The sequence below is a fragment of the Fistularia commersonii genome, chromosome 6 (genome assembly GCF_037954325.1).
Source record: "Fistularia commersonii isolate RoL2024-O1a breed Wild chromosome 6, RoL_Fcom_v1.0, whole genome shotgun sequence".
Taxonomy (NCBI): domain Eukaryota; kingdom Metazoa; phylum Chordata; class Actinopteri; order Syngnathiformes; family Fistulariidae; genus Fistularia; species Fistularia commersonii.
In genome coordinates, this window is record NC_141289.1 from 20,084,096 (window position 1) to 20,111,180 (window position 27,085).

Genomic DNA, 27,085 nt, shown 5'->3' on the forward strand with positions numbered 1-27,085 from the left:
AGCCTCCAATTTATGTCTTCTAAACTTACGGGTATAAAAATGAGTGGACCGCGTAAAAAGACTAAAACGTATCACTTCCATACGGAATGGGAGGTGGACTTTTTTTTTTTTTTTTTTTTACTATGTCATTTTCAAAGTGCGTTTGCCTCTTCTGCCGGTCTGCCGGGAAATTTGGAGCGTTCATAAAAACTACGACACTGACTTCCCTCCGAAAAGTGAGCTGAGAAGGAAAAAGGTGAAGGAACTAAAATCCCAGCTGTCAGGAAAGCAGTTATTTTCCTCCCAGCTCACTTCAACTACACCGCTGACTCCATTCAAGTCATCAGAATAAGGTATTTACCAAAAAAGTACCACCATAAGGGTTCATGCAGTTATGCAAAATCCACAAACGTTTATTGTGTTAGGTATACTCAGTAGATAGATCATTTTCACATGGTCATTTGAAAAGTAGCTCTCAAGTGTAGGCACCCCTGCACCAACGCAATGTTTGTTTGGTGATTGGTCACCAGGTCTGGTTGCACCTCAGCAGGAAGGTGGAGGGTCCAGGTTATTCATCATCTCTGCCCTGGACAAAGTGCTGTTAATGTGTAGCGAGGGAAAGTTTGCACAAAGCGTTCAGCTGATGAATGATTGCCTTTTGCTCCTCCCTGTAAACCCAGTTGACAAATTCACCTGCAACAGAACTTGTTACCATAGCGTCTGCAGCAGCTATAAGAGCGGTGAGACTGTGACAGTGGTCTTCTCCAGATCCTCAACTTCACCGGCAGGAAAGTGCAATCATGGTAAGCTTAAATCGTCCTTGTTTTTTGAGCTTTCTCGACAAAATTCGGCAAGGAAATCATTTTTTTTTGCTCCACCAGCGTGAATGTCTCTCAGTCCACGTGGGTCAGGCCGGGGTCCAGATGGGCAACGCCTGCTGGGAGCTGTACTGCCTGGAACACGGCATCCAGCCGGACGGTCAGATGCCCAGCGACAAGACCATCGGAGGTGGAGACGACTCCTTCAACACCTTCTTCAGCGAGACCGGAGCGGGGAAACATGTTCCCAGGGCCGTCTTTGTGGACTTGGAGCCATCGGTCATTGGTAGGACTACTTGATTCCTAAAATGTGGTGACCCGTTTCTTGTTTCTTGGGACATTCAGGGTAAAGTGCGGTGGAGTGGGGTCTTCAACGATGCCTCCAAAAGTACTTGAATTACTTGGAGCCATCGGTCATTGGAAGGACTACTTGATTTCTAAAATGTGGTGACCCGTTTCTTGTTTCTTGCAGTGGAATAGGGTCTTCAAGGATGTCTCCAAAAGTACTTGAATTGCTTGGAGCCATTGGTCATTGATAGGGCTATTTGATTCCTAAAATGTGGTGACCCGTTTCTTGTTTCTTGGGCCTTCTAGGGTCTAGGGTCTTCAATGGGTCTTCAACGATGCCTCCAAAAGTACTTGAATTACTTGGAGCCATCGGTCATTGGAAGGGCTACTTGATTTTTTGGGGGGGATACTAGTTTGGTGAACCCTTTCTTGACTCTTGAGACATTTAGAAGCGTGGTGAAGATGGGTCTCCAGCGGTTGATGACTATGCAATGATTGTGCTACCTTCTCCAGATGAGGTCCGCACAGGCACCTACCGGCAGCTCTTCCATCCCGAGCAGCTGATAACCGGGAAGGAAGATGCCGCCAACAACTACGCCCGAGGTCATTACACGATCGGCAAGGAGATCATCGACCTGGTTCTGGACCGGATTCGTAAACTGGTGAGATTCACTGCGCGACGACGCCCGCATGGGGATTGGAGCCTGTAGTAAAGCCTTGTTTGCCGCCGCAGGCCGATCAGTGCACGGGACTCCAAGGTTTCCTCATCTTCCACTCTTTCGGAGGAGGAACCGGCTCTGGCTTCACCTCTCTGCTGATGGAACGCCTCTCCGTCGACTACGGCAAGAAGTCCAAGTTGGAGTTTGCCATCTACCCCGCTCCTCAGGTGTCCACGGCCGTGGTGGAGCCGTACAACTCCATCCTGACCACCCACACCACGCTGGAACACTCCGACTGCGCCTTCATGGTGGACAACGAGGCCATCTACGACATCTGCCGCCGGAACCTGGACATCGAGCGTCCCACCTACACCAACCTCAACAGGCTGATCGGCCAGATCGTGTCCTCCATCACCGCCTCCCTGCGGTTTGACGGCGCCTTGAACGTGGATCTGACCGAGTTCCAGACCAACCTGGTGCCCTACCCTCGCATCCACTTCCCTCTAGTCACCTACGCCCCGGTCATCTCCGCAGAGAAGGCCTATCACGAGCAGCTGTCAGTGGCCGAGATCACCAACGCCTGCTTCGAACCGGCCAATCAGATGGTGAAATGCGACCCTCGCCACGGGAAATACATGGCCTGCTGTCTCCTGTATCGCGGCGACGTAGTGCCCAAAGATGTCAACACCGCCATCGCCACCATCAAAACCAAGCGCACCATCCAGTTCGTGGACTGGTGTCCCACCGGCTTCAAGGTGGGCATCAACTACCAGCCTCCCACGGTGGTTCCCGGAGGAGACCTGGCCAAGGTGCAGAGGGCCGTCTGCATGCTGAGCAACACCACCGCCATCGCCGAGGCCTGGGCTCGACTCGACCACAAGTTCGACCTCATGTACGCCAAGAGGGCCTTCGTGCACTGGTACGTCGGGGAGGGAATGGAGGAGGGCGAGTTCTCAGAGGCCAGAGAAGACATGGCCGCTCTGGAGAAGGATTACGAGGAGGTCGGCACCGACAGCCTCCTGGACGAAGGGGAAGAGGAAGGGGAGGAGTATTGATGGGTCCGGACACTCACACCTCCTGGGGTTTTCGACCTTTCAATTTTACACCTTTGTCTAACTTTACTTAACAGTCCAAACAAGAATATCACATTAAAAACATGGAATTGATACTTTTGTCTGGTTTCTTCTTCTTCTTCTTCTTTCAGCTTTTTCCTGTCAGGTGTCGCCACAGCGAGTCAACTTTCTCCATCTAACCCTATTCTCTGGATCCTCCTCTCTCACACCAACTACCTTCATATCTTCTCTCACTACGTCCATAAATCTTCTCTTTGGTCTTCCTCCAGACCTCCTGCCTGGCAGCTCCAATTCCAGCATCCGTCTACCAATATATTCACTATCTCTTCTCTGTACATGACCCAACCATCTCAGTCTGGCTTCTCTGACCTTCTCTCCAAAACATCTAACATGTGCCGTCCCTCTGATCGACTCATTCCTGATCCTCTCCATCCTGGTCACTCCCAAAGAGAACCTCAACATCTTCATCTCTGCAACCTCTAGTTCTGCCTGCTGTCTTTTGGTCATTGGAACAGTTTCTAGTCCAAACATCATCGCTGGTCTCATCACTGTCTTGTACACCTTTCCTTTTATTCTGGCCGATAGTCTTCTATCACATAGCACTCCTGACACTTTTCTCCACCCATTCCAACCTGCTTGGACCGTCTCTTCACCTCTTCTCCACACTCTCCGTTGCTCTGGACTGTTGACCCTGAGTACCTGAAATCCTCCAGCTTCTTGATCTCCACTCCCTGTAGCCTCACCGCTCCACCTGAGTTCCTCTCATTCACACACATATATTCTGTCTTGCTGCGATTTACTTTCATTCCTCTCCTTTCCAGAGCATACCTCCATCTCTCTAGATGTTCCTCTACCTGTTGTCTGCTCTCACTACAGATCACAATGTCATCTGCAAACATCATGGTCCATGGGGATTCCTGTCTCACCTCATCTGTCAGCCTGTCCATCACCACTGCAAACAAGAAGGGGCTCAGAGCTGATCCCTGATGGAGTCCCACCTTCACCTTGAACTTCTCTGTTACCCCTACAGCACACCGTACCAGTGTCTCACAGCTAGCATACATGTCCTGCACCAGTCTAACATACTTCTCTGCCACTACAATACCAGAGCTCCTCTCTTGGCACCCTGTCATATGCCTTTTCTAGGTCTACAAAAACACAATGCAGCTCCCTCTGACCTTCTCTGTACTTTTCTATTAGCATTCTCAACGCAAATACTGCATCTGTAGTACTCTTCCTAGGCATGAAGCCATACTGCTGTTCACAGATGCTGACTTCTGCTCTCAGTCCAGTTTCCACTACTCTTTCCCATAACTTTACTTATGTCTGGTTTGTTGTGGCTAAATCGTAACAGCGTCATTGCGCACGTGCACGTAGACGGACAAGTAACAGCTTGTGAGTGGTGTTTTGTGTTTCTTCAACATTTTCACATTTGCAGTGTGTGTGTGTGTGTGTGTGTGTGTGTGTGTGTGTGTGTGTGTGTGTGTGTGTGCTTCATCATCTGCCTGGTGTTTCTTTGTAATTACGCTCACCAGAAATGAGTGTTTGCCGCTCGGAGCTCCGGACACACATCGACTCTGGCGACTTTTTCACCTGCCAAACAAAGCGTTGGAAGACGGTATCCATGGAAACCAAGTGTTTTGTTTCTGTGTCTCCATGGTTACCTTCACACGAGGAGGTCAGACGGGCAACTTAAATGATAATATTGATTTTCTTTCACGTCTCTGTCGGACCAACTGTCCGTCTTTCCCTCACTGGAAGTTCTAGCTTCTTAAAATCACTTTGATTTTTTCAAACATTTTACATTATAAATATATTCTAGTTATTTATGCTGAGCTGTTAGAAGTACTTTTTCGCAGTGAGGACATGTCTTCAAATGTCGCTCCTGATTATGAATGGTTTAGAATTCAAACATTCCCTAGTGTTTTATCTCTCAATATGTCATTTTATTTTATTTCTGGAGAAAAAAAGAGCATTTATAATCCATTTAAATTCAAAATATCTTCATATACACTGCTCAAAAAAATAAAGGGAACATTAAAACAACACATGCTAGATCTGAATGAATGAAATATTCTTCTTTAATACTTTGTTCTTTACATAGTTGAATGTGTTGACAACAAAATCACATAAAAATGATCAATGGAAATCAAACGTATGAACCCATGGAGGTCTGGACTCCAAATGAAAGTGTAAAAACACACTCCAGGCTGATTTCATGTCCTTAAAAAAGTCCAAATGAGTCCGTGTTGCTTCCTAAGTGGAAACTTTTATTTCACACAAGTGTGATTGACTTGGAGTTACGTTGTGTTCTAGTGTTACAAGTGTTCCCTTTATTTTTTTTGAGCAGTACATTTGACAAAAGTGATCTTTATTGATTAGTCTTGCGTCTTTAACATTGCAGAAATGTCTTTTTCTACAACGTTTCGATAACGGGAATTCCCATTTCCTTCGCTTTCCTCCTGCTCATTTTTCAATGCAATATTTATTCAAAATGTTAAAACCATCGCACGGAACTCGAAGCTTTAAAAAAGGGGTGTCGGACTCATTTCCATTTAGGGCCACATCAGCATCATGGTTGCCCTCAAAGGGCCGCATGTAACGTTAGCAGTATAGATGTAACTCAATGTAACCAAATGTAATGTAATTACAGCTTCATTTTAAATAACTGAATATATTATTTGTTCAAATCCTAAATGTTACATATGCATTCCCAGCATTCTTAAAACAGTCTTCCTGGCCATTTACCTTTGGAGACGTTCTCTGCAAGACGGGCCACTTGCGATGACGTGGCGGGCCACATTTGGCCCGCGGGCCTTGAATTTGACACGTACTTTAAAATGTCCATCGCTGGGTTTCAGAGACGTTTGGCCTCCTGGAGGAAAAGCAGAGGGGAACAGTGTCGAGACCTCAAACGTAACAAGACTGACAGCGGCGCTCTGGGATATTTATTGATGTTTTTTGCTGAAAACCCTGCAGAGGAAGTGTAATACAGGCCGGAGATGTGGATCCCGTCAATGTTTATTCAGGGCTCCGGGCAGGACGCCATCCGGAGAAGCAAACGCAGAACGAACACAAGCATGTGGTTCAATAATTGGCCGGGTTAATTTTGCTCTGTGGGCGTCCATTGTAAAACTCCAGCTTTAGGTGTCGCCCGTATCCTGGAGACTCAAAACAAACAACAACCCCTCTTTTCTTTTTCTTCCAAATGAGCGTTTTCATGTGACGGCATGCGGTGGAAATCACATGCTCCGTGTGAAACCCGAAGAACAGATCTCAGATAACCGAGCGTCTTCCAGCGTTTGTCCCGCCGCCCCACTTTCTGTGCATTGTAAATTAACCTCCACCTCAGCGCCGGCAGAACGGCGACCTGTAACGAGAGCCGGTCGAGGCCGCCGAGCGACGGATCCGTCTGACACTCGTGAATGTGAAGTTTCAAAGCGAGACGCCGTTTAAACATGGCCGTGCTACATTAAAGAAGTCTGTTTATTGTTCGCTGGCCCGAGGACGCCGGCTTTTATCGGACGGTACTTTTTTTCAGTTTCGATGAGATAACGACCCCTGACGACACAGGGGGGCGCTGCAGGATTTCCCATCGTGACTTAGCCAAGCCTTTAATCGCTAATGTTCACTAGCCTGCATCAATGACCTGCGTGAGCTTCACGGCTGCTGAGGCACTGACTTCATCACAATCAGATTGCCAAACATATGAACACGACAGAGTAGCTTTTTTACCATTTGATCAAGAAGAATCCCTGGATTTGTGAGCGCCCCCTACAGTGAGGCAGGGGAACTGCGTGCCTCACTTAGTGGGTCTTGGCAGATGTTTTATGTTCGCTCAGCACAAGAAACTAGTAACACGTGCGGTTGTTGGAAAAAAAAAGCACTGTGGGAAATGTAGTACATAGAGCAAAAGTGTTTCAACATTTTAATAGCAACATACAAAGAGACAGCAATATGGTCTTAGTGCAGAGCATGATTGCGCAATCGACACTGAGGCTCAGCAGTCCGCTGCCTCACAGCGCATCTCTTCTCAGTATGTGAACAGTAAATATGAAAATCCAGTGATTTTGAATAAAAACACAATCTAAAACTGGTGAAGTTCAATGAAAAATACCTTTATAGTGCAAATCACTGATAAATATAACCATTTTTTTCTGACCAAGATTGGCTAGTGAGGCATGGCCTTTGCTGCCTCACCTGACTGCACAGCACTGGCCTGCATTCAGAGCATGAAAAGCAATGTGTTATTGCATCTGAACTGCTTGAATATATTTTTGATCATCATGAAAATTAGCAAGACGGGCAGCACGGCTGAAACGATATCGAGAAAGCGCTTTGTGATGAACAACACAGCAAGAAGTCCCCTGACTCAGTCTAATGTTGACTGGTATTCATTAAGATACCGGGTACAGTATACCCTTGTTTTTCACGGGGGTTACATTCCAAAAAGAACCCGTGATAGGCAAAATCCGTGAAGGAGAAACCTTTATTTTTTTTTCAATTATTATACAATACTTCTTTATGGAACGAACGGAAGATTCATTCATTCCATAATGCCGACCTACAGCCGCGTAGCTTTTACCTTCCCTTAGCATGTCCAGAAGTTTAACTTTATCAGCAATAGATAGCAACTTCCGCTGCCTTTTGGGCCTTTTTGTCGCTCCAGAGCGTTTTGTCAACATTATGGGTTTAAGAGAAACTCGAAATCGCAAGAGAATTTGCACGTACGTCATGTAAATTTGTCAAGCTGTTTTACGTACGTGCACATATTAAACTGCGACGTTATTGACGCACAGGTAGAGAAGAAGCGGAGTGACTTTTTAGCCAATCAAAATGCAGAACACAATGCACAACGCAAATCTGCAAAGTAGCGAAACCGTGAAAAGTAAACCGCGTTATAGCGAGGGATCACTGTAGTTGGTTTGAAATCTGGAATTTCGTTGAAAAAGTGAGGATGAAAGTATGTTATCCAAAGACTACAAGTCCACTTCTTCCCTCCTCTCACTGTCAGCAGTGAACGTGACCTTCGCCTGAAAGGTCAAACCTGACAGTTGCGTGTTTACTTTCACCGCTTTCAGCCTATTGTTGGTGGTTTCTTGTCTTGGACAACAACGATTGTTCTCCCGTGATCCGCGCGAGAGCATCGCCGCCTGATCTCCTGTTTGCCGCTCGTCATCCTCCCTTTCTACTCCGGGGAGATGTTGTTTGCATCTCCAGCTCCTCCAGTTACCACAACACGCTGTTGCTTAGCGATAGCGCTCTATAAAGGAGCTTCCTGGACTCCCACCTGCCACAACCTCCCCGACCGCTCATATCAGGTGAACAAGGGGACGCTCGAAGGGAAGCAAACATGGTGAGAACCACTTTAAGCTCTTCAAACCCTCTGTTTATGGTTTATCTTTGAACATCGACTTGTTTTTTGGAGACAAAAATGTACCTATCGGTTTGATCAATCCGAGGAGCCGAGCGCCAATCGAACTCAGATGTTACCTTCCGGCTACGGTTACACTCTTGGTTCAGTCCACCAAAACAGGTAGAGTTACTCGAACTGTGCAGGCAACAACAGATATATTAAAACCTGTAAATAATGTTTAAAAGTTAGAGCTCGGGGTTTATGAAAATACTCCTTGGGGTCAAAATGTAATTCCTGGAATAGCATCAACCCCCGGGGGAAACTCTTTTCTCCAAAGACTGCAAATAGAAAGTCGCACCTGTGAGCCGGCGAATACATTATATCAGAATTAGCATCTTATCACCCCTGGTTTGATAAGTTTGGTCTGATATTTCTTGAAAGGAAAGAAGAATAGATGTCCAGAGTGAAACCGGATGTTCAAGTTTCTTCGACATCACGCGACCCTGAGCCGCTTTCAACTCACATGAATGGAAATTGCTAACTAGCCGATAGCCACCTTGCACGCGCCCTCTCCTTTCTGACCATCCTGCACGAAAATAGAGTCACGGATTTGTTTACATTAAAAATGTAGACTCTTGGAAGGTTTACTTTTTTTATGATTTCGAAAAGCGTTTCACTGATATATATTATTCACTTGCTCACTTCACCTGGTGCTTAAAACATGCATGAGTACAACAGAAATCTGAATGAACCAAGTTTGGTGAAGCTTCAAAGAATAATTCAACAACGTCTGATAATTTGTGAACCCTTTTTCATAATTCTTGGTGGGATCCTACGGTTTAAGATAGGTATGTCTACTTTACTGAGCCACATCCGGACAGTATCGTGGTCCCCTGTGTTTTTGGTGCGCGTAACTTGAGCGAGCCGTCCTGCTCAAAGTCCGATTTTTGTCTTTGACGACAGCGCGAGTGCATCTCGGTCCATGTTGGCCAAGCCGGATCTCAGATAGGCAACGCCTGCTGGGAGCTGTACTGCCTGGAACACGGCATCCAGCCGGACGGTCAGATGCCCAGCGACAAGACCATCGGAGGTGGAGACGACTCCTTCAACACCTTCTTCAGCGAGACCGGAGCGGGGAAACATGTTCCCAGGGCCGTCTTTGTGGACTTGGAGCCAACTGTCATTGGTAGGACTATTTAATTCCTAAAATGTGATGACACGTTTCTTGTTTAGGATAGGGTCTTCAAGGATGTCTCCATCAAGAACTTGAATGTATTGCCATTGCTTCTCCAGATGAGGTCCGCACAGGCACCTACCGGCAGCTCTTCCATCCCGAGCAGCTGATAACCGGGAAGGAAGATGCCGCCAACAACTACGCCCGAGGTCATTACACGATCGGCAAGGAGATCATCGACCTGGTTCTGGACCGGATTCGTAAACTGGTGAGATTCACTGCGCGACGACGCCCGAATGGGGATTGGAGCCTGTTGTTTGTTTGTTTATTTGTTTAGAAGTTTATTAGGACAGTGTACAAATACATTAAGCACAGAGACGGAGATGTTTGTACCAGATTATAGCTCATAGCTAATTTCCATCTGTAGTCCTGGACAATACAAATATAAAACTGTATAAAATAGACAATACATATAAAATATACAGCTAAAAATAACTATACGATATATAAACAGGCAATAAAATATGTATTTTGCAAGTTGAAAGTGCTATTGTTGTGATATTGTTACTTGGGTCATCTGGGGGCCATCAGATGTTACCCAGAAAGTAAAGCCGTGTTTGCCGCCGCAGGCCGATCAGTGCACGGGACTCCAAGGTTTCCTCATCTTCCACTCTTTCGGAGGAGGAACCGGCTCTGGCTTCACCTCTCTGCTGATGGAACGCCTCTCCGTCGACTACGGCAAGAAGTCCAAGTTGGAGTTTGCCATCTACCCCGCTCCTCAGGTGTCCACGGCCGTGGTGGAGCCGTACAACTCCATCCTGACCACCCACACCACGCTGGAACACTCCGACTGCGCCTTCATGGTGGACAACGAGGCCATCTACGACATCTGCCGCCGGAACCTGGACATCGAGCGTCCCACCTACACCAACCTCAACAGGCTGATCGGCCAGATCGTGTCCTCCATCACCGCCTCCCTGCGGTTTGACGGCGCCTTGAACGTGGATCTGACCGAGTTCCAGACCAACCTGGTGCCCTACCCTCGCATCCACTTCCCTCTGGCCACCTACGCCCCGGTCATCTCCGCAGAGAAGGCCTATCACGAGCAGCTGTCGGTGGCCGAGATCACCAACGCCTGCTTCGAACCGGCCAATCAGATGGTGAAATGCGATCCTCGCCACGGGAAATACATGGCCTGCTGCCTGTTATTCCGCGGCGACGTAGTGCCCAAAGATGTGAATTCCGCCATCGCCACCATCAAAACCAAGCGCACCATCCAGTTCGTGGACTGGTGTCCCACCGGCTTCAAGGTGGGCATCAACTACCAGCCTCCCACGGTGGTTCCCGGAGGAGACCTGGCCAAAGTGCAGAGGGCCGTCTGCATGCTGAGCAACACCACCGCCATCGCCGAGGCCTGGGCTCGACTCGACCACAAGTTCGACCTCATGTACGCCAAGAGGGCCTTCGTGCACTGGTACGTCGGGGAGGGAATGGAGGAGGGCGAGTTCTCCGAGGCCAGAGAAGACATGGCCGCTCTGGAGAAGGATTACGAGGAGGTCGGCACCGACAGCCTTGGAGATGAGGGGGAGGAGGAAGGGGAGGAGTATTAGACTCCAGCATATGTTCTTGTTCAGCACGAATAAAGAACCTATGGTTTTGCGATCGAGAAAGTCTACTTAATAATACATTACATTGCTTCAGGTCCCACAAGTATATCAGAGTGTTTTCTTTATCTGAGCTGATGATGCACTGTTGTATGTCTGCAAAAACTGACTGCTCCAATGATATTGGATGTTTAAGTTGTCGCTAATTAAAATATCACTCCTCTGCTGTGTTTGCCTTGTCTTTTTCCATCTCTGATCATATTCGGGATCTTTCTGAGATGTTGCTCCACTCAACTGACAGGTTTTTTTTAAATCTAAAGGTCAAAATGATCCCATCCACAGATGACCCATCACCGATGCAGGGTTAAAATGCAAGTGTTTGCTAGTAAAGATGCCGTAGAAGAAGTCTTGAGGACACAATGACAGTTAAATCAACATCATTCATGAAATGTTACTCACATCATCCTCAAAGTACAAGGACTAAGGTCATTGATGGCCCGTTTTATGACCTTGGCTATTTTTTGCTGGAATGGTGGATTGGGAAAGAAAACGCAGAATTTGAGGTCTGACAATTGATGTCATTTGATGTCACTGTCGCCAGATAAATTCCATTAGCGGGATATTTTGGAGCAAAGACCCAAGAAACCATTTACCCATTTACTGAGTCATTAAATTTGGCAGAATAGATGTTCACTCTCTGCAACCCTCATATGTAGATCGATAGCTTACCATGCAAACCACAAGAAAAATGCACAAAAAAATACAAAGAATTCTGATTTTGGAAAGATATGGGGCCCTGCACATAAACAAATAAACAACAAGATCCTCAGAATAGTAAATGTACATTTCCCCCAATTCAAAATATAACTTACAGATTATCAGATTATCGTCTTAGCTTCAAACAGGTGATGATCCTCATCCAGATGGTCCTTGGTTTTGGTTGTCTATTTTCATCCTCGTTGTTTTTTTTTCTCCCATTCTGTTGTCCATTCCTATCCTTGATGTTGTTGTTGTTCTCTCTGCTATTTGTGGATGTCTTACGCTATCTTCCAGTTGTCCCTCTGTTTATGTTTATATTCATATTTATTGATACAGGAACCCAAACAGAGGCAATAAGATTAAAATAAGATCGGTTTACACAAAATCAAGAGAGGTGATGTCATTGAAATCGACCTTCTTTGAAGGGAAGCTCAAATTTCTTAATTATAATTCATTCTCATGTTTATTTTTATTCTATATCCTTTTTTTTCTGACTTTCCTTTACTTTTATTTTGGTGTCACTTTAAGCAGTTCTTGTGATTTTCATGTTGTTTGGGTCTTTTTTTCGTTGAAATTATAACTTATAATTATAACAATCTTATGGTGTTTTTTTTATTGGTAGGCTTGTCAACATACAATATCAGAGAAAAATCTAAATATAATAGCTTATCGTTATATTTGACGAATTAATAGAATAATGATTTATTATGCATTAATAGAAAAAAAAAATAATGATAGGGAAAAAACCCGACTCAGAGACAATAACAAAAAACTAAACAAAACTGGAGTTCCTTTAAGGGTCACGTGATCTCGCCGTAACCTAGGAGATGGTTTGTTTACTTCCGGGTTGTCGGGGTTGCGCTGGAGAGGGGCAGCAGCACGCCCACGACACCGAGCAAATCGGATTAAAATCCCGCAAAAATGGCGGGGGAGGCGGAGGACGAGATACCAGGTGAGTCGGGATTATTATTTTATACTTACCTCCTTACCGTGTCTATAAACAAACGGATCGGGACCTTTAGCGCTAGCTAGCCACTGTTTGGCTAATTTAGGCTCGGTATTAGCTTGGACTGCAGCTCGCCGGTCAACGGATAATAAAACGCTACACGTTGGTTATTATTCAGATTAAATCAATGTTCGGCCTACATGATGTAAATGCCTACATGAGGTCCAGGTCTATTTTGCTTTCTTTCAACATATTTACCCTTTTCTGCCGCTACCTCTCCGTGAAATCTTTTGTGAAATGTCACGTTGAAGTGTGGAATTCATTTGATGACAAAACTTGGGAAGTTTGCATCACGATTGTTATATTTTTCACATAATTGTATAAAATATTTATGCCACACTGTCATAAGGTTTTTGAGATGTGTCATATTGTCATGACAGGCCAGGTTTAATGTCCAAAGAAATATACTAAAAACACAGGGCATTATTTGATTTATTTGACTATAAATGACTTGCACGAAGCCATAAATGTGCCTATTCTTGTAGAACACTTATTTCTGCAAACAGCTCACCTCATGATGTTTAGTTTTTCTCGCTATGTGTGGGGAAGCGTGAACGCAGCAACCCCTCTCCTTTCCCTGCGTGTGCTCCTCTCCCACAGAATCGGGAGCGGTGTTCACTTTTGGAAAGAGCAAATTCGCCGATAACATCCCGAGTAAATTCTGGCTGAAGCACGACGTCCCCCGCAAGATAGCCTGTGGGGATGAACACACCGCCTTAATAACAGGTTAGACCTACCACACTATTTAATTAAAGTGTTGGAGCGACTTATCTGTTCCAGACTAGATAACAAAGTAAGTCTCTTGGATCATTTTAACCTTTATATTAAGAGAATTCTGCGCTCGCTGTGTTTACCTCTGTAGAAAATGGGAAGCTCTTCGTGTTTGGCAGCAACAACTGGGGTCAGCTGGGTCTTGGATCCAAGCTGACGGTCAACAAACCCACTTGTGTCAAAGGTCAGAGCTTCCTCTGCCAGCGACTGTGGCTGCAGCGGCAACTTCATGCTATCTGGAGTGACAGACTTGTAGCTAATATGTTGTTTTGTTGCCATTTCAGCTCTCAAGAGTGAGAAAGTGCAGCTTGTGGCCTGCGGAAGAAACCACACCCTCATCTCCACGGGTCAGCCTCTGGGTCCGTCGTTTTTAATCCCGTTTAAATTGAACTGTTTCTGAGTTGTTTGCGTTTTTAGCTCGCGGAAACGTGTACGCGACCGGCGGGAACAGCGAGGGTCAGCTGGGCCTTGGCGACTGCGACGAGAGGACCGCCTTCCAGCGGCTGCCGTTCTTTGATTCTGTCGGGCCGATCAAGATGCTCGCCGCCGGCTCCAACACCTCCGCTGCCCTCACTGGTGAGAAACTTTTATTGTTCACGCCACGATCTGTGATCAGTATCCGCTTAATAAGAGTGGAGTTATATCTTTGTTTCTCTGAGTTATCTTTGTGGCAATAGAATAATCGAAGCGTGGATTTATTGTTTCGTAAACAGAAATGATAGGGCTTGTCAAATTTGCGCATGTGACTGAACGCAAAGACCGAAATCATCGGAGGTAATATGTGTTTGTAGAAGGCGGCAAGCTGTTCATGTGGGGCGACAACACGGAGGGTCAGGTGGGCCTCGGGAAGGAGAGCCACGCCGCCTCGCCTCGGGAGGTCAGCGTGGGTCGGCCCGTCGCCTGGGTGTCCTGCGGGTATTACCACTCGGCCCTTGTGACGGGTGAGTCTTCCATGTCCTTAACTACCGTATTTTCACGACCATAAGGTGAACCGAGCTAAAAGGCGCAGTGTGCCATCACTGTATTTAACACACACATAAGGCGCACCTGATTATAAGGCGCACCTGATTATAAGGCGCGGTTTTATATACAATCCACGCCCACACTTCGCCCTTTAACGTTCTCATGGTGTCCTCTACTACGTCCGCCTTACAACAACAACACACACACAAGCATACAAGTGTGCGTATTTAAAAATAGAGCAGGAGCAAAACTGAGTTTGGTATTCATATTTTTTTTACCGGTAATCGTCATCAATCGAACCCATGGAAGTCCTCATCCTGTTTCTGATTTGAACAGTTGCGCTAAATCTCCATCAAACATGCCAGGTTCACTTTCTTCACCGTCAGAGTCGCTTGCCTCGGAAATGATGCCGGCTTTTGCGAAAGCTGGAACAACAATGTCAGAAGACACGTCAGCCCGAGCAGCTACAAATCCGTTTGGAAATTGTGGCGTAACTGCCTTCCACTCTTAGTGAAACCATGGTCTCCAAGAAGACTTTTCGTACTCCGTTGTGCGTCTCGCTACCATGCCGGTCCCCTTCTTCTCCACAGTGACTCACCGGGATGTCTTAAGCTAGCGGCACCTCGTCCATGTTGGTGACGTGGCTGGATGTGATTGTTGGCCATGTTTTCAGGGTTGTTAAAACAACGATGTTCTGCATTACGCACATACATGTTCTTTTATATACAATCAACGCCCACGCTTTAACCTTCTCATGGTGGTCTCTACTACGTCCACCTTACAACAACAACAACAAACACAGGGCGCACTGCACTATAGGGCACGCCGCACATTTTGAAGAAAATCTAATAGTTTTACGTGCGTCTTATAGTCGTGAAAATAGGGTATGATGTGGGAAATGATGTATGAGATGAGATGAGATGAGAACAACTTTATTTATCCCAAAGGAAATTGTTGTGCCAGAGTTTCAAGTAAAAACATAACAGTAATAGATAATAGTGGAAAGGAGGAAGAATAAGAAATATAATGAAATATAAATTGTCTTAGCTGTTAGCAGTAACTACAAAAATTGATGTATCAGATAATGTATGAAATTGTCGGTACAGGGAGATTCATTTTAAAGAAACAGTCCTTGATAAACGATGTATAAATCAGCAGGAAGCCAGCCATTGAAATGAATTAACAATTCTGTTTTAAATGAGAAAAAAAAAAAACGACCGGTGAAGGATGTCCTCTGTGGTTCCCAGCGGACGGCGCGTTGTTCACGTTCGGCGAGCGCGACAGCGGCAAGCTGGGTCTGAGCACTGACCAGCTGGCCCGCCACCGAGTCCCCCAGCCGGTGAGGACCATCACGGAACCGGTGACCCGGGTGGCGTGCGGCGGCGGGCACACAGTGGCGCTCACAGGTGAGTGACTCGGAGGGGGGGGGATTTCAGCGCGCCGCCGTCCGCCAACGCCTCGTCTTTGCCTCCCAGAGGACGACGTGTTCACCTTCGGCCTCGGGCAATTCGGGCAGCTCGGACACGGGACCTTCACCTTCGAGTCGCCCGTGCCGCGCCACGTCGAGTACTTCAAGAAGGGCCGCGTCCGCCAGGTGGCCTGCGGCGAAAACCACACCGCCGTCGTCACAGGTGAGCCATCTGTCTTCAGGAGGAAACCTGAACCGCGGACGTATTTGACATTTATGGTTTGTCTTTTCTTGCAGCTTTTTGTTTTTGGAATGAAATTATGTATGGAGTAGTTTGCTTCCTGAATTAAGGTGCTATGGTATCATCTAACTTGAGCGCCACCAGTGCTTTGACCATAGATGTACACTGCTCAAAAAAATAAAGGGAACACTTAAAAAACACATCCTAGATCTAAATGAATGAAATATTTTTATGAAATACTTTGCTCTTTACACAGTTGAATGTGCTGACAACAAAATCACACAAAAATGATCCATGGAAATCAATTGTATCAACCCGTGGAGGTCTGGATGAGGAATCACACTCCAAATTAAAGTGTAAAAACAAACTCCAGGCTGATCCAACTTTGATGTAATGTCCTTAAAACAAGTCCAAATGAATCTGTGTTGCTTCCTGAGTGGACACTATGATTTCACACAAGTGGGATTGACTTGGAGTTACATTGTGTTGTTCAAGTGTTCCCAGTATATATAAGCTCCCACTCCCCATAAATAACCCCAGAAAACCGACCCAGTGTAAACTTTTAAACAGTTTTTATATACAGTAAACCCTTGTTTTTCGCGGGGGTTACGTTTCAAAAAGAACCCTGATAGGCAAAATCCGTGAAGTAGAAACCTATATTTTTTTTTTTTTTTACAATTATTATACAATTAAATACTCTATTATACATTGAAAAGAAAGAACAAACCATTTTACAGGCTCAATTATTGTTTCACAAATAAAAGTACTGTACTTTAGAAACGTTTTTTTCAACAAATAACTTCTGTACTGTACTGTCAAATAATAATTTTAATCATCAATGTGAACAGAAGGCTTCAAATTACGGAGATTAGCTCCGCCCACCGCGACCCGAGTAATTGGATTAAACGGGAGAAAATTAAAAATGATGATGAATAAAAAATTGCGGACAGTTGCAACCCTTTTTGCATCCTTATTAAAACTTATTGCTGCTGTCGTCCTTATGTTTTTTTCTTCCTTCTTTATGGAACGAACGGAAGATTCGTTCATTCCGTAATGCCGACCTACAGCCGCATAGCTTTTACCTTCCCTTAGCATGTCCAGAAGTTTAACTTTATCTGCCATAGATAGCATCTTCCGCTGCCTTTTGGGCCCTTTTGTCGCTCCAGAGTGTTTTGTCAACATCATGGGTTTTAGAGAAACTCGAAATTGCGAGAGAATTTGCACGTACGTCATGTAAATTTGTCAAGCTGTTTTACGTACGTGTACATATTAAACTGCAACGTTATTGACGCACAGAGAAGAAGCGGAGTGACTTTTTAGCCAATCAGAATGCAGAACACAATGCACGATGCAAATCTGTGAAATAGCCAAACAGTGAAAACTAAACCGCGCTATAGCGAGGGATCACTGTAAATCTATCCATAAATATATAGTATTCTCTTTTTTTTCTTTTTAATTTCTATTACTTTATTTTTAGCTTTACTCTTACTGTTCACATGTTCACAACTTTGACTCTCCAGTCGCCCCTCAGGGACAAATAAAGTTTTTCTGATTCTGATTCTGGCCTGAGGAAACAGGCTGTTTGTGGATCTTTTTGTCCAGGCCTGTATGGAACCACACCTTCTACCTGAGGGCAGAAGGTGATGAGCTGGACGGTGTCGGCCACGCAGGATGTTCTGCGCTCTCTTTAGACAGCGTGTGGTGTAGATGGTACTAATCTCTTGGAGTGATTTACCGTCCTTGCTAGTCCACGTTTGCGGAGCTTGAAAAGCACACCAGGAACCCAAACATCAGAACACTGCTGATGGCACGGGTGTAAAAGTTCCCCAGCAGAGGTCTGGGGATGTGGTTGCTCCTCAGCTTCCTCAGGTAGAAGAGGCACTGTTGGGCCTTGAGGAGATGTGTGGTTGTCACTCCCAAGAACTTAATAAAACTGCTGACCCTCTCCACCATCTGTGGAGAGAGAGGTCTTTGGTTTCTGGGTTTGTTTTTGCAGAAGTCCGCAATGATTTCCTTTGTCTTTTTGATGATAACACAACAATACAACAATAGCGTCATTTCTGGGTTAGTTTGAACCCTTTTCCAATTTTCTGGAGCAAGAAAAATTAGGGTCCTTGCAGTCCAACTCTTCCAATCTCTTTAAAACCTTCCCTTATTGAGAACGCTTATATTTAGCGCTAGGCTAGCTCCCAGTGATGCTACTGTAGGGTCGTCTGCATTGAGCTGGTATCTTTCCAAGGTTTCTGCAGGCAGTGATTCCTCAACGCTGTTACCAAGTGCTTTCTGACAGGGGGGTGTTGGGTTTCCGAAAGCGTTGAAAGCGTCATCACACAACTGTGTTGTGATCTGACAATTCATAAATAAAATCAAACTTAGGTAGGCACGCCTACCGTGAGGCAGGAGAACTGCGTGCCTCACGTAGTGGCTCTTCGAAGCCGTTTTATGATCGCTCAGCACAAGAAAGTAATAACTCACTGACAAAAAAACACTGCATTGGAAATGTAGTTCATCAAGCAAAAGTGTTTCAACATTTTAAATAGTGACATACAGAAAGACAGTAATATGGTCTTAGTGCACAGCATGCTAGCAGTCAGCCGTCGTTGTGCAATCTACATTGAGGCTCAGCAGTCGGCAGCCTCACCGCACATCTCTTAGCAGTATTTGAACAGTAAATGTGAAAATTTAAAACTGGTAAAGTTAAATGAAAAATATTTTTACGGTGCAAGTCACTGATAGATACAGCCATTTAAGACCTTAAAACATTTTATTGCCTTGACTTTGACACTTTATAGTTTTATTTGTATTTCTTATCCTCCCGCCCCCCTTATTTTTTTTTTTACTGTTTATACAATTTCCTACTATTATTTATTATTGTTATGTTTTACTTGAAACTCTGGCACAACAATTTCCTCCGGGATAAATAAAGTTGTTCTTATTCTTAAATCTTTCTTTTTTTTTATTTGACATTTTTTTCTTCCAAAAAATTGGCCAATGAGGCACGGCCTCTCCTGCCTCCCCTGACTGCACCTCACCGGTAGACATATAGTTCTCTTGGTATTTTGTAGAAATGTTATCATTTTGTTTTAGATTTGGAAACTCCTCACATGGTTGTCTGTAACGTTCAGCCACGTTTCCAGTGTTCTGCCGCCGCCAATCAAACTGACCCGTGTTTTTGGTGCTCCGGCTCCAGACGGCGGTCTGATCTACACGTTTGGCGACGGCCGACACGGGAAACTGGGCCTGGGGGAGGAAAACTTCACCAACCAGTTCAAGCCTACTCTGTGCCATCGATTCCTCCAGTTCAACGTTCAGGCCGTGAGTGGATTCTGTCCTTTTTTAATTTTAATGTGTATTTGTTCATCTTAGAAGGAGATCATTATACATTTAATGCAATTTAAAGGTATTTAGAAAAACTATCTAATATAAATAATTGTGTTTCTTTTATGGTCTGCCGTCACTATTTGGATTGTGTTATATAGTAGTAGTAGTAGTTATACTGAAGTACCGTAACTGTTAATAATGTTAGGATTAGTGTTGTTATTTATATCGGTATTTATGACATTGGAAACATAGAAATGTTACTTCCATGATTATAATATCATGATAATATTTTCCCCGCTCCTATTTTTATTTTGTTTGATCGCTTCCATCACAGCTTTCTTTTCTTTTTTTTTTATTCCTAACATTTATTGAAAAATATATGATAGCTTAATCTTAGAGAGTTGTTGATTGATACTGATGGGAAGTTTAAAATGACATGATGTAGAATTAATGCATGTGTGTGTGTGTGTGTGTGTGTGTGTGTGTGGGCACGCATGCATCCTGCAGGCAGTTTGCGGCGGTTGCCACATGGTGGTTTTGGCTCAACCCCGCGACCAGAACTGCGACGCCGTGACGCTGGAGGAGGAAGACGTGACGGAGGACTTCCTGGAGAGGCCGTACGTGGAGCTGCTGGGCCAGACGGGAAACACCTCCACCCTGCAGAGGAGCCTCTCCGCTCGGGTCCGCCGGAGGGAGAGGGTGGGTGTCGCTGTGCAGAGTCATATTCATAATAATGGACTTTATGTAGTTGTTTATTTATCAATTTATTTGTTCTCTTGGCTGAGCTTGAGGCTTATTTGTTCATCTGATATGATCAAAGTGCCTGTTGTTTCACATTAAACACAGAATAAAATTAAGATAAAAAAATATATATATATAACAAATGTCGAAATCTTCTTGTCGTGGCAACTGGATTTGAATTTCACTGAAGGAGCTTCTGGGACGAAGCCTGAAACGTCCTCAAGTGAAGAAGTTCAAGTCCAATCGTTGCGACAAGAAGTAATTTGTTATATAAATATATATATACACTGCTCAAAAAAATAAAGGGAACACTTAAAAAACACATCTTAGATCTAAATGAATGAAACATTCTTATGAAATACTTTGCTCTTTACACAGTTGAATGTGCTGACAACAAAATCACACAAAAATGATCCATGGAAATCAATCGTATCAACCCGTGGAGGTCTGGATTAGGAATCACACTCCAAATTAAAGTGTAAAAACAAACTCCAGGCTGATCCAACTTTGATGTAATGTCCTTAAAACAAGTCCAAATGAATCTGTGTTGCTTCCTGAGTGGACACTATGATTTCACACAAGTGGGATTGACTTGGAGTTACATTGTGTTGTTCAAGTGTTCCCTTTATTTTTTTGAGCAGTATGTATTTTTCTAATTTTTTTATTCTGTCTTTAATGCGAAATAGCAGGCAATTTTCGTTTTATCATAACTTTCAATAATTCACCATGACCTGGATGACCGAGGACCTCCACAGACATGATAAATAAGAGAAGATAAACTTTATTGATCCCCATAGGGGAAATTCCTTTGTCACAGCAGTGTAACAGTTATAATTAAATTTCAAAAAAGACCTGAACAACATGAAACAAGTATATAGAATAAAAATAAAAATGAGAATTGACTTAGAATTAAAATCAAAGAAAGTGGATTTTAATGTCCCCTGATTTCATGTAAACCGATCTTATTTTCATTTCATTGCCTCTGTTTACGTTCCTCCAATTACTCTTTAGGTTGCACTTTCTTTCAAAAAGAGCCATACGTACGTGTGCGTTATTAAAAACGAAAAACATCCTCCTGCCGACTGAGATCTTTCCCATCCGTTCCCCTGAAGGAGCGTTCTCCCGACCAGTTTGGTGCCATGTTCCGCACGCTGCCTTCCATGACGCCCGGCGCTCTCCGGCCTCCGGGCGCCGTCTCCAGCCTGCCGGTGCCTCCCAGGCTGCCTCCTCGCGAGCTCGTCCACAGGAAGGTGCTCAACGGCCACGCCGTGCCGTCAAACCAGGGTAAATACCTCAGCACCGCCATCCATCTGCAGTCTGAGGCGTAATGCCGCTCCAAACCACTAGAGGGCGCCACGTTTGTTTACTTTTTTTCCCCGGTTTGCTTTGGCGGATCCGGACTTGACCTCAGTTTGACCCGGATCTTCCAAAAATACATTTTCGCAGTTCTTGACATGATTTAAAACAGAATACGGCTGAGCGATTGATACGATGACCTGAATGCAATCATTCTCCATATGTGTCATAGTTCCATTGTCTTCCGTGCAATAACTCTGATTATACACATATATTTCTACATGTAATCATATCGTTGTACTTGTAAATACACATGTATATACCTCACATATATTTTTACATACCTTCAACTTTATTTTTTATTTATTTATTTTGATGTTTACCATTTTTTTCCATTTTATTCTTTTATTCGCTATTTTGTCCTGTATTTTTATATATTCGATTTTGACTCTTCTTTCAACAAAAAGCTGTTTCCCCCTTGGGGATTAATAAAGTATTCTGTTTGTGAATGTTTGCCAGTATTTACCAGTGTATCCTCCAAAAATGCTGAACCTAAATGAGAAATGATGAAAAAAAAAATCTGAAAAATGTTGAAATAAGTTGCTTTTCAATTAAACAAAGAGAGTATTTAGAAAAAGGTAAGAAATTGTATGAAATTTAGGAAGAAGTAATCCGAGATTAGGAAAATTAAAACCTGAAAACGTACAAAAAAGGGCCTACAAGGATCGAGAAGTCGACTGAAAACTCACAAAAATAAAACCTGAGGGGAAAAAAAAACTCAAACTGATGATAGAAAATTTAATTTAAAACAATGAAAGCAGATGTTGAAAAAAAATGTGGACCCAAGACTCCAAATATATATATAATATAGATATGATAATTTGTAATATATATAATACAATAATACATAAAATATACTGCTCAAAAAAATGAAGGGAACACTTGAACAACACAATGTAACTCCAAGTCAATCCCACTTGTGTGAAATCATAGTGTCCACTCAGGAAGCAACACAGATTCATTTGGACTTGTTTTAAGGACATTACATCAAAGTTGGATCAGCCTGGAGTTTGTTTTTACACTTTAATTTTGAGTGTGATTCCTAATCCAGACCTCCATGGGTTGATACAATTGATTTCCATGGATCATTTTTGTGCGATTTTGTTGTCAGCACATTCAACTGTGTAAAGAGCAAAGTATTTCATAAGAATATTTCATTCATTTAGATCTAGGATGTGTTTTTTAAGTGTTCCCTTTATTTTTTTGAGCAGTGTATATATATATAATGTAAATATCCTGAAAATTTTTCAGGACGCTGCCAGTTCTATACCAACTAAAACCGCTGTCGCAAATATTATTAACATCATATTTTGTGTGTCTGCATTCCGTGACGGTCCTCTGTTGTCACGGCGACCACGCCGCTGTGCTCTTATGTTCCGGGCCAGAGCAGGAAGGGGCCGACAGCGAGAGCCTGACGGATGCCGACAGCGTCCGAGGCCTGGGAGAAACCACCGACTTCCTCAACATGGTGAGAAAGACGACCGGCGCCGACAGAAAGCATTGCTTTACCGCCCTGCTGACGCGGCGTTGCGTTTCCTCCCGTCAGACGCACGTGATGACCACGGACCCATCTGACCAAAGCCTCACGTTATCGCCTGTTCAGAAGGTACCTGCCGTTTCCGTCATCTCGCCCCGGACGCTCCTGATATCTTTAAACCGCATGTTGTGACGCATTCGAGTACTTTCACGTCGCTAAGAGGACAAAAAACAAAAAAAAAACACCTGGATCTCGATGGGGTTGCCATGGTAACCGGATTTCCGACAGCTCAATTAAAAAAAAAAAACAAAAAACAGTAAAATCTTAATATCTAAACATGTGAATGTTATTTGAACGTTTCCCCCTGGCAACAGCAAAAGTAATCGAGTACTCTAATGGATTACAACACGCATTCGCCGCCGTGAGCTCGGTCACGCCTTCGTCTCTGTTGTTTGGGTTTTGAGTGCGTCGGGTCAGAAAGCTCTTTCCTCACCAGCTGTTCGTCGACATCCACCCGTCGTCATCATCGCCGATCAATCGATGTCTTTTTTTTTTTTTATTGATCGCCTTCCGTGGGATATCAATGATTCCTCTAAAACGTAAATGACTCTTGGCATTAACGGGAGCAAATCTCCATGGCAACTGTGCTGCCCTTTCCTTGGTTGACTCCAAATCCGGCACAATTAGCTAAAATGGCATTACGGTATTTAAAAGAACGACCAATCACAAGAATAAGAATAAGAACAACTTTATTTATCCCGAAGGAAATTGTTGTGCTAGAGTTTCAAGTAAAACATAACAATAATGAATAATAGTAGGAAGGAGGGAGAATAAGGAATACAAATAAAACTATAAAGTGTCGAAGTCAAGGCTATAAAGTGATATAGAGATGGCGAGCTCAGTGGAGCGACCAATCAGAGCCACAGAAATATAATCTAATCGGATGGTAGCATCCAAACACCACCAAACACATGTCAAAGAAAGATTCAAGTGCGTAATCGTACATATTTGAAGTAATAATAAGCATTTCTGATTGGCTCAAACCCGCCCCACGACGATTGGCGGTTAAAATACTGAAATGGGACCGAAACAGGAAGTGTTTTATGACCCGACGGGCTTTTTCTGTCACTCGTCTCTAATTATTTTCTCCTGTCTCGACTCTCTGCATGTGTCCCCGCCTGTCATGCATGCCTCTGTTCCACCGCCGGCCGTAGAAGACGGGTAAGAACGTCGAGGCGTTCAAAGGCCACAAAGAAAAGACCGTTAAAGAGCGAAAGCTCTCAAAACGGAGCGCTTTCACGTCCACCTCCTCGTCTCACGGGAGCGAGGACGAAGCCTTCGGCCGGGCGCCGCAAACCCAAACCCCCCGCGTCCCTCGGACGGAGAACAAAGAGAACCGGATCCTGGTCTCGGAGAAGCCCGGGAGGAACCACGCCAAACTAGCCAAGCAGCGCTTCACGCCGGCCAAAAAGAAAAGCCGGCTGATCGAGGCGGCAAGCGGGAAGGAGCCCGAGTCCAAGAGGCCGGTTGTTAAAAAGACGGCGTTCGCCGACGGGCTCGCCAAAAACCAACCCATCGTCGTTAAGAGTCGGCGTGCCGGCGCCGGCTTCCCCGGCCAATCGGAGGCGGCGGTACTGGATCTGAGCGACGCCCTGGGCTCGCAGGACAGAAAAGCAAAGAACGAGAGAAACAGGAAAGAGGTTCAGTCTCGGGAAGTTTCGGAGCAGGAGGAGGCGTCGGGCCGCCGCCGCCGCCGGCTGCTGGCGGGAGCCGCCTCTCTCGCCGTCGGGTCGGCGTTAATCCGGGAGGCGACGGCGGTGAGGCGCTTCAGTGCGCCGTCGCTTTCGGAGAGCAGCCGCGGGAACACGGCGGGCGAAGCGAGCGAAGACGGGGAGTCCAGAGACTCCTGCCAGGAGAGCCAGGAGGAAGGAGACCCCAGGACCAGCTCTACGTCCGACAAACAGGAAGAGGAAGAAGAAGAAGAAGAAGAAGAAGAAGAAGAGGAGGAGCAGAGCACAGGTGCTGATGCTAGCGAGGAAGAGGAGAAGGTCAGCAAGAGTTCCGATAAAGTCACGGAAGAGGAAGAGGAAGAAGAAGAGGAGGACGACGACAGCGACACTCTTCAACCGGACGATAAAACGGCAACCGATGAAGACGAGGAGGGAACCGGTGTGGATCAGGACGGCGAGATGGTCGAGGAAGAAGGGGAGAAGACCAGTGGGACGGCGGGGAGTGAAGGTGAAGATGAAGAGACGGAGAGCAGAGAGGGAGGTGGCGAGGACGAGGAGGAGGAGGAGGGCGGCGAAGAGGAAGATTCTGGGGGTGAGGAAGAGGAGGAAGAAGAAATGGAGAGAGAAGAAGAAGGAGAAGAAGAAGAAGAAGAAGGGAAGGAGGAGCAAACGGAGACGAGCCACCAGGAGGAAGAGGAGGACAGCGCTGACGGAAGGGAGGATCTAACTGAAGGGGATGAAGAGGAGGAGAAGGAGATGAATGAAAGTGTGGAGCAGACGGAGGAGGAAGAGGAGGAGGAGGAAGAAGAAGAAGAAGAAGAAGAAGAAGAGGAGGAGGAGGAGGAAGAGGAAGAGCAGGGAGAAGAAGAGGAGATTGCCGATGAAGAGAGTGAAGAACAGGCAGATGAAGAAGAAGAAGAAGAAGTAAAGGAGGAGGAAGAAGAAGAAGAAGAAGAAGAAGAAGAAGAAGAAGAGGAGGAAGAGGAGGAAGCGGACAGTGACGAACCAGACGGCGAGGAAGAGGAAAACACAAGCGATGACGAGGCGACAGGAGAGAGTGATGAAGAAGAGGAGGACAAGAAGAAAAAATTGAGGAGGCGGACCGTCACCCGCAGCAAACCCTCGGGGGTCAAAGGTCACGCAGCCGGGGAGTCGGAGGAGTTCTGGGACGACGTTCTACCTCAGTACCTCAACCTGAAGTAGAAGACGGGGAGGAGGCTGCATGTCCAAGCTAACACGCTAAGCGCTAGTGGCAGCTATTGGATGCTAACTTTAGCGGCTAGCACCGTCTCTGTCGCGCACACACACACACACACACACACACACGGGGAATCTGTGTGTGGAAACGCGATGCCTTTCTGTTTCCCGGCTTCATTGCTTGAGCGCATTGGACCCCCAAAAACCCCCCAACGCCCCCAACTTTTCTCTCATGGCATGCAAGATTGTGCTATTCTTTTATAAAGAGCTAGAAAAAAAAAAAAATCAAGAAAAAAAAAAGTCGACTGAATAGAGGTTTGAAAAAAAAAACCTGCACACCAAAAATGCTCCAAAAATAAAGATAATTTATTCTTCATGTAGCACAAAAAAACTTCTCGCATGACATTTTCAAGCAAACATGGGCTCTTCCTCAAATGTTTACCAGAGATTTGTGTTCAAAATATTGTAAACTTCTTTTTTAACGTTAATGTTTTTGTGGTGCCATTTTTAAAGGGAGTGATCATGTGATTGATTCCCTCCTTTTTTTTTTGCGCCTGTTGTTAGATATATCATGTCATATTAATATTTTGACATTATAACATGATTTTTACCATTTTTAGAAAGAACATTTTTTTTTCAAACCTCTATTTATTCTTTTATGAAAACAGTTGTCTGCTGGCCGACACTCATCATGTCGCAAATAGAATTTTTTTTATTATTTATTTTGTGTGCTGTTTTTTTATTTATGTATTTATTTTCTATTTTAATAGAATATTATTTTTTTTTGCATTGCTTTCTTATTTATTTTCTATTTTAATAAAGCCCATCATCTCTTTTCCGCCAGCTGACTTCATGTCTTATGAAGTGTAATGACTGATAAATATGATAAATCATTTTCAAAGTATTGATTATTTCTAGGCACGCCGGTCTGTTCGATCGTAAACATCCCGGTGCATGCGAGGTAGCGAAATACTTCAAATGTGCGTTTTCTCCGGAGGAAGTCCAAGTGGAAGAAAAGTACTTGTTTACGCTCCGTCCAGTCCATAATTTAGGCGGAGAATAAGCCAGAAGGTCTATTGCAGGCATGTCCAAAGTCCGGCTCGCGGGCCAATTGTGGCCCGTATTCAAATTTACATCGGACCGCAGCCTGTGTTCTTACATTAC

At 44.8% G+C, this 27,085-nt stretch overlaps 3 protein-coding genes across 5 annotated transcripts; all 3 read left to right on the top strand.

Annotated features, from left to right (window-relative positions):
- The first annotated feature begins 288 nt into the window (after positions 1 to 288).
- On the top strand, positions 289 to 2,911 carry LOC147233608 (tubulin alpha-1A chain-like). Its single transcript, XM_086148596.1, has 3 exons — positions 289 to 1,083; positions 1,599 to 1,747; positions 1,819 to 2,911. The coding sequence occupies exons 1-3, from the start codon at positions 780 to 782 to the stop codon at positions 2,797 to 2,799; spliced, it is 1,434 nt and encodes a 477-aa protein (XP_086004722.1). The 5' UTR covers positions 289 to 779; the 3' UTR covers positions 2,800 to 2,911.
- Positions 2,912 to 8,125: 5,214 nt separating this feature from the next.
- LOC147233609 (tubulin alpha-1A chain-like) lies at positions 8,126 to 11,172 on the top strand. Of its 2 annotated transcripts, none has more exons than XM_086148581.1 (4): positions 8,126 to 8,173; positions 9,137 to 9,359; positions 9,467 to 9,615; positions 9,977 to 11,172. In XM_086148581.1, exons 1-4 carry the CDS (start codon positions 8,171 to 8,173, stop codon positions 10,955 to 10,957), a joined length of 1,356 nt encoding a protein of 451 aa, XP_086004707.1. In that variant the 5' UTR covers positions 8,126 to 8,170; the 3' UTR covers positions 10,958 to 11,172. The 2 variants fall into 2 exon arrangements, with proteins under 2 accessions (XP_086004707.1, XP_086004708.1); XM_086148582.1 differs by lacking the exon at positions 8,126 to 8,173 and adding an exon at positions 8,231 to 8,353.
- Positions 11,173 to 12,554: 1,382 nt separating this feature from the next.
- On the top strand, positions 12,555 to 26,217 carry rpgrb (retinitis pigmentosa GTPase regulator b). 2 transcript variants are annotated; one of them, XM_086148579.1, is made up of 14 exons: positions 12,555 to 12,662; positions 13,317 to 13,442; positions 13,579 to 13,671; positions 13,772 to 13,834; positions 13,905 to 14,063; positions 14,279 to 14,428; positions 15,698 to 15,856; positions 15,926 to 16,081; positions 19,290 to 19,414; positions 19,928 to 20,119; positions 21,274 to 21,445; positions 22,903 to 22,985; positions 23,064 to 23,123; positions 24,209 to 26,217. In XM_086148579.1, the coding sequence occupies exons 1-14, from the start codon at positions 12,632 to 12,634 to the stop codon at positions 25,925 to 25,927; spliced, it is 3,288 nt and encodes a 1,095-aa protein (XP_086004705.1). In that variant the 5' UTR covers positions 12,555 to 12,631; the 3' UTR covers positions 25,928 to 26,217. The 2 variants fall into 2 exon arrangements, with proteins under 2 accessions (XP_086004705.1, XP_086004706.1); XM_086148580.1 differs by having other exon boundaries at positions 12,570 to 12,662; positions 14,282 to 14,428.
- The last annotated feature ends 868 nt before the right edge of the window (positions 26,218 to 27,085 follow it).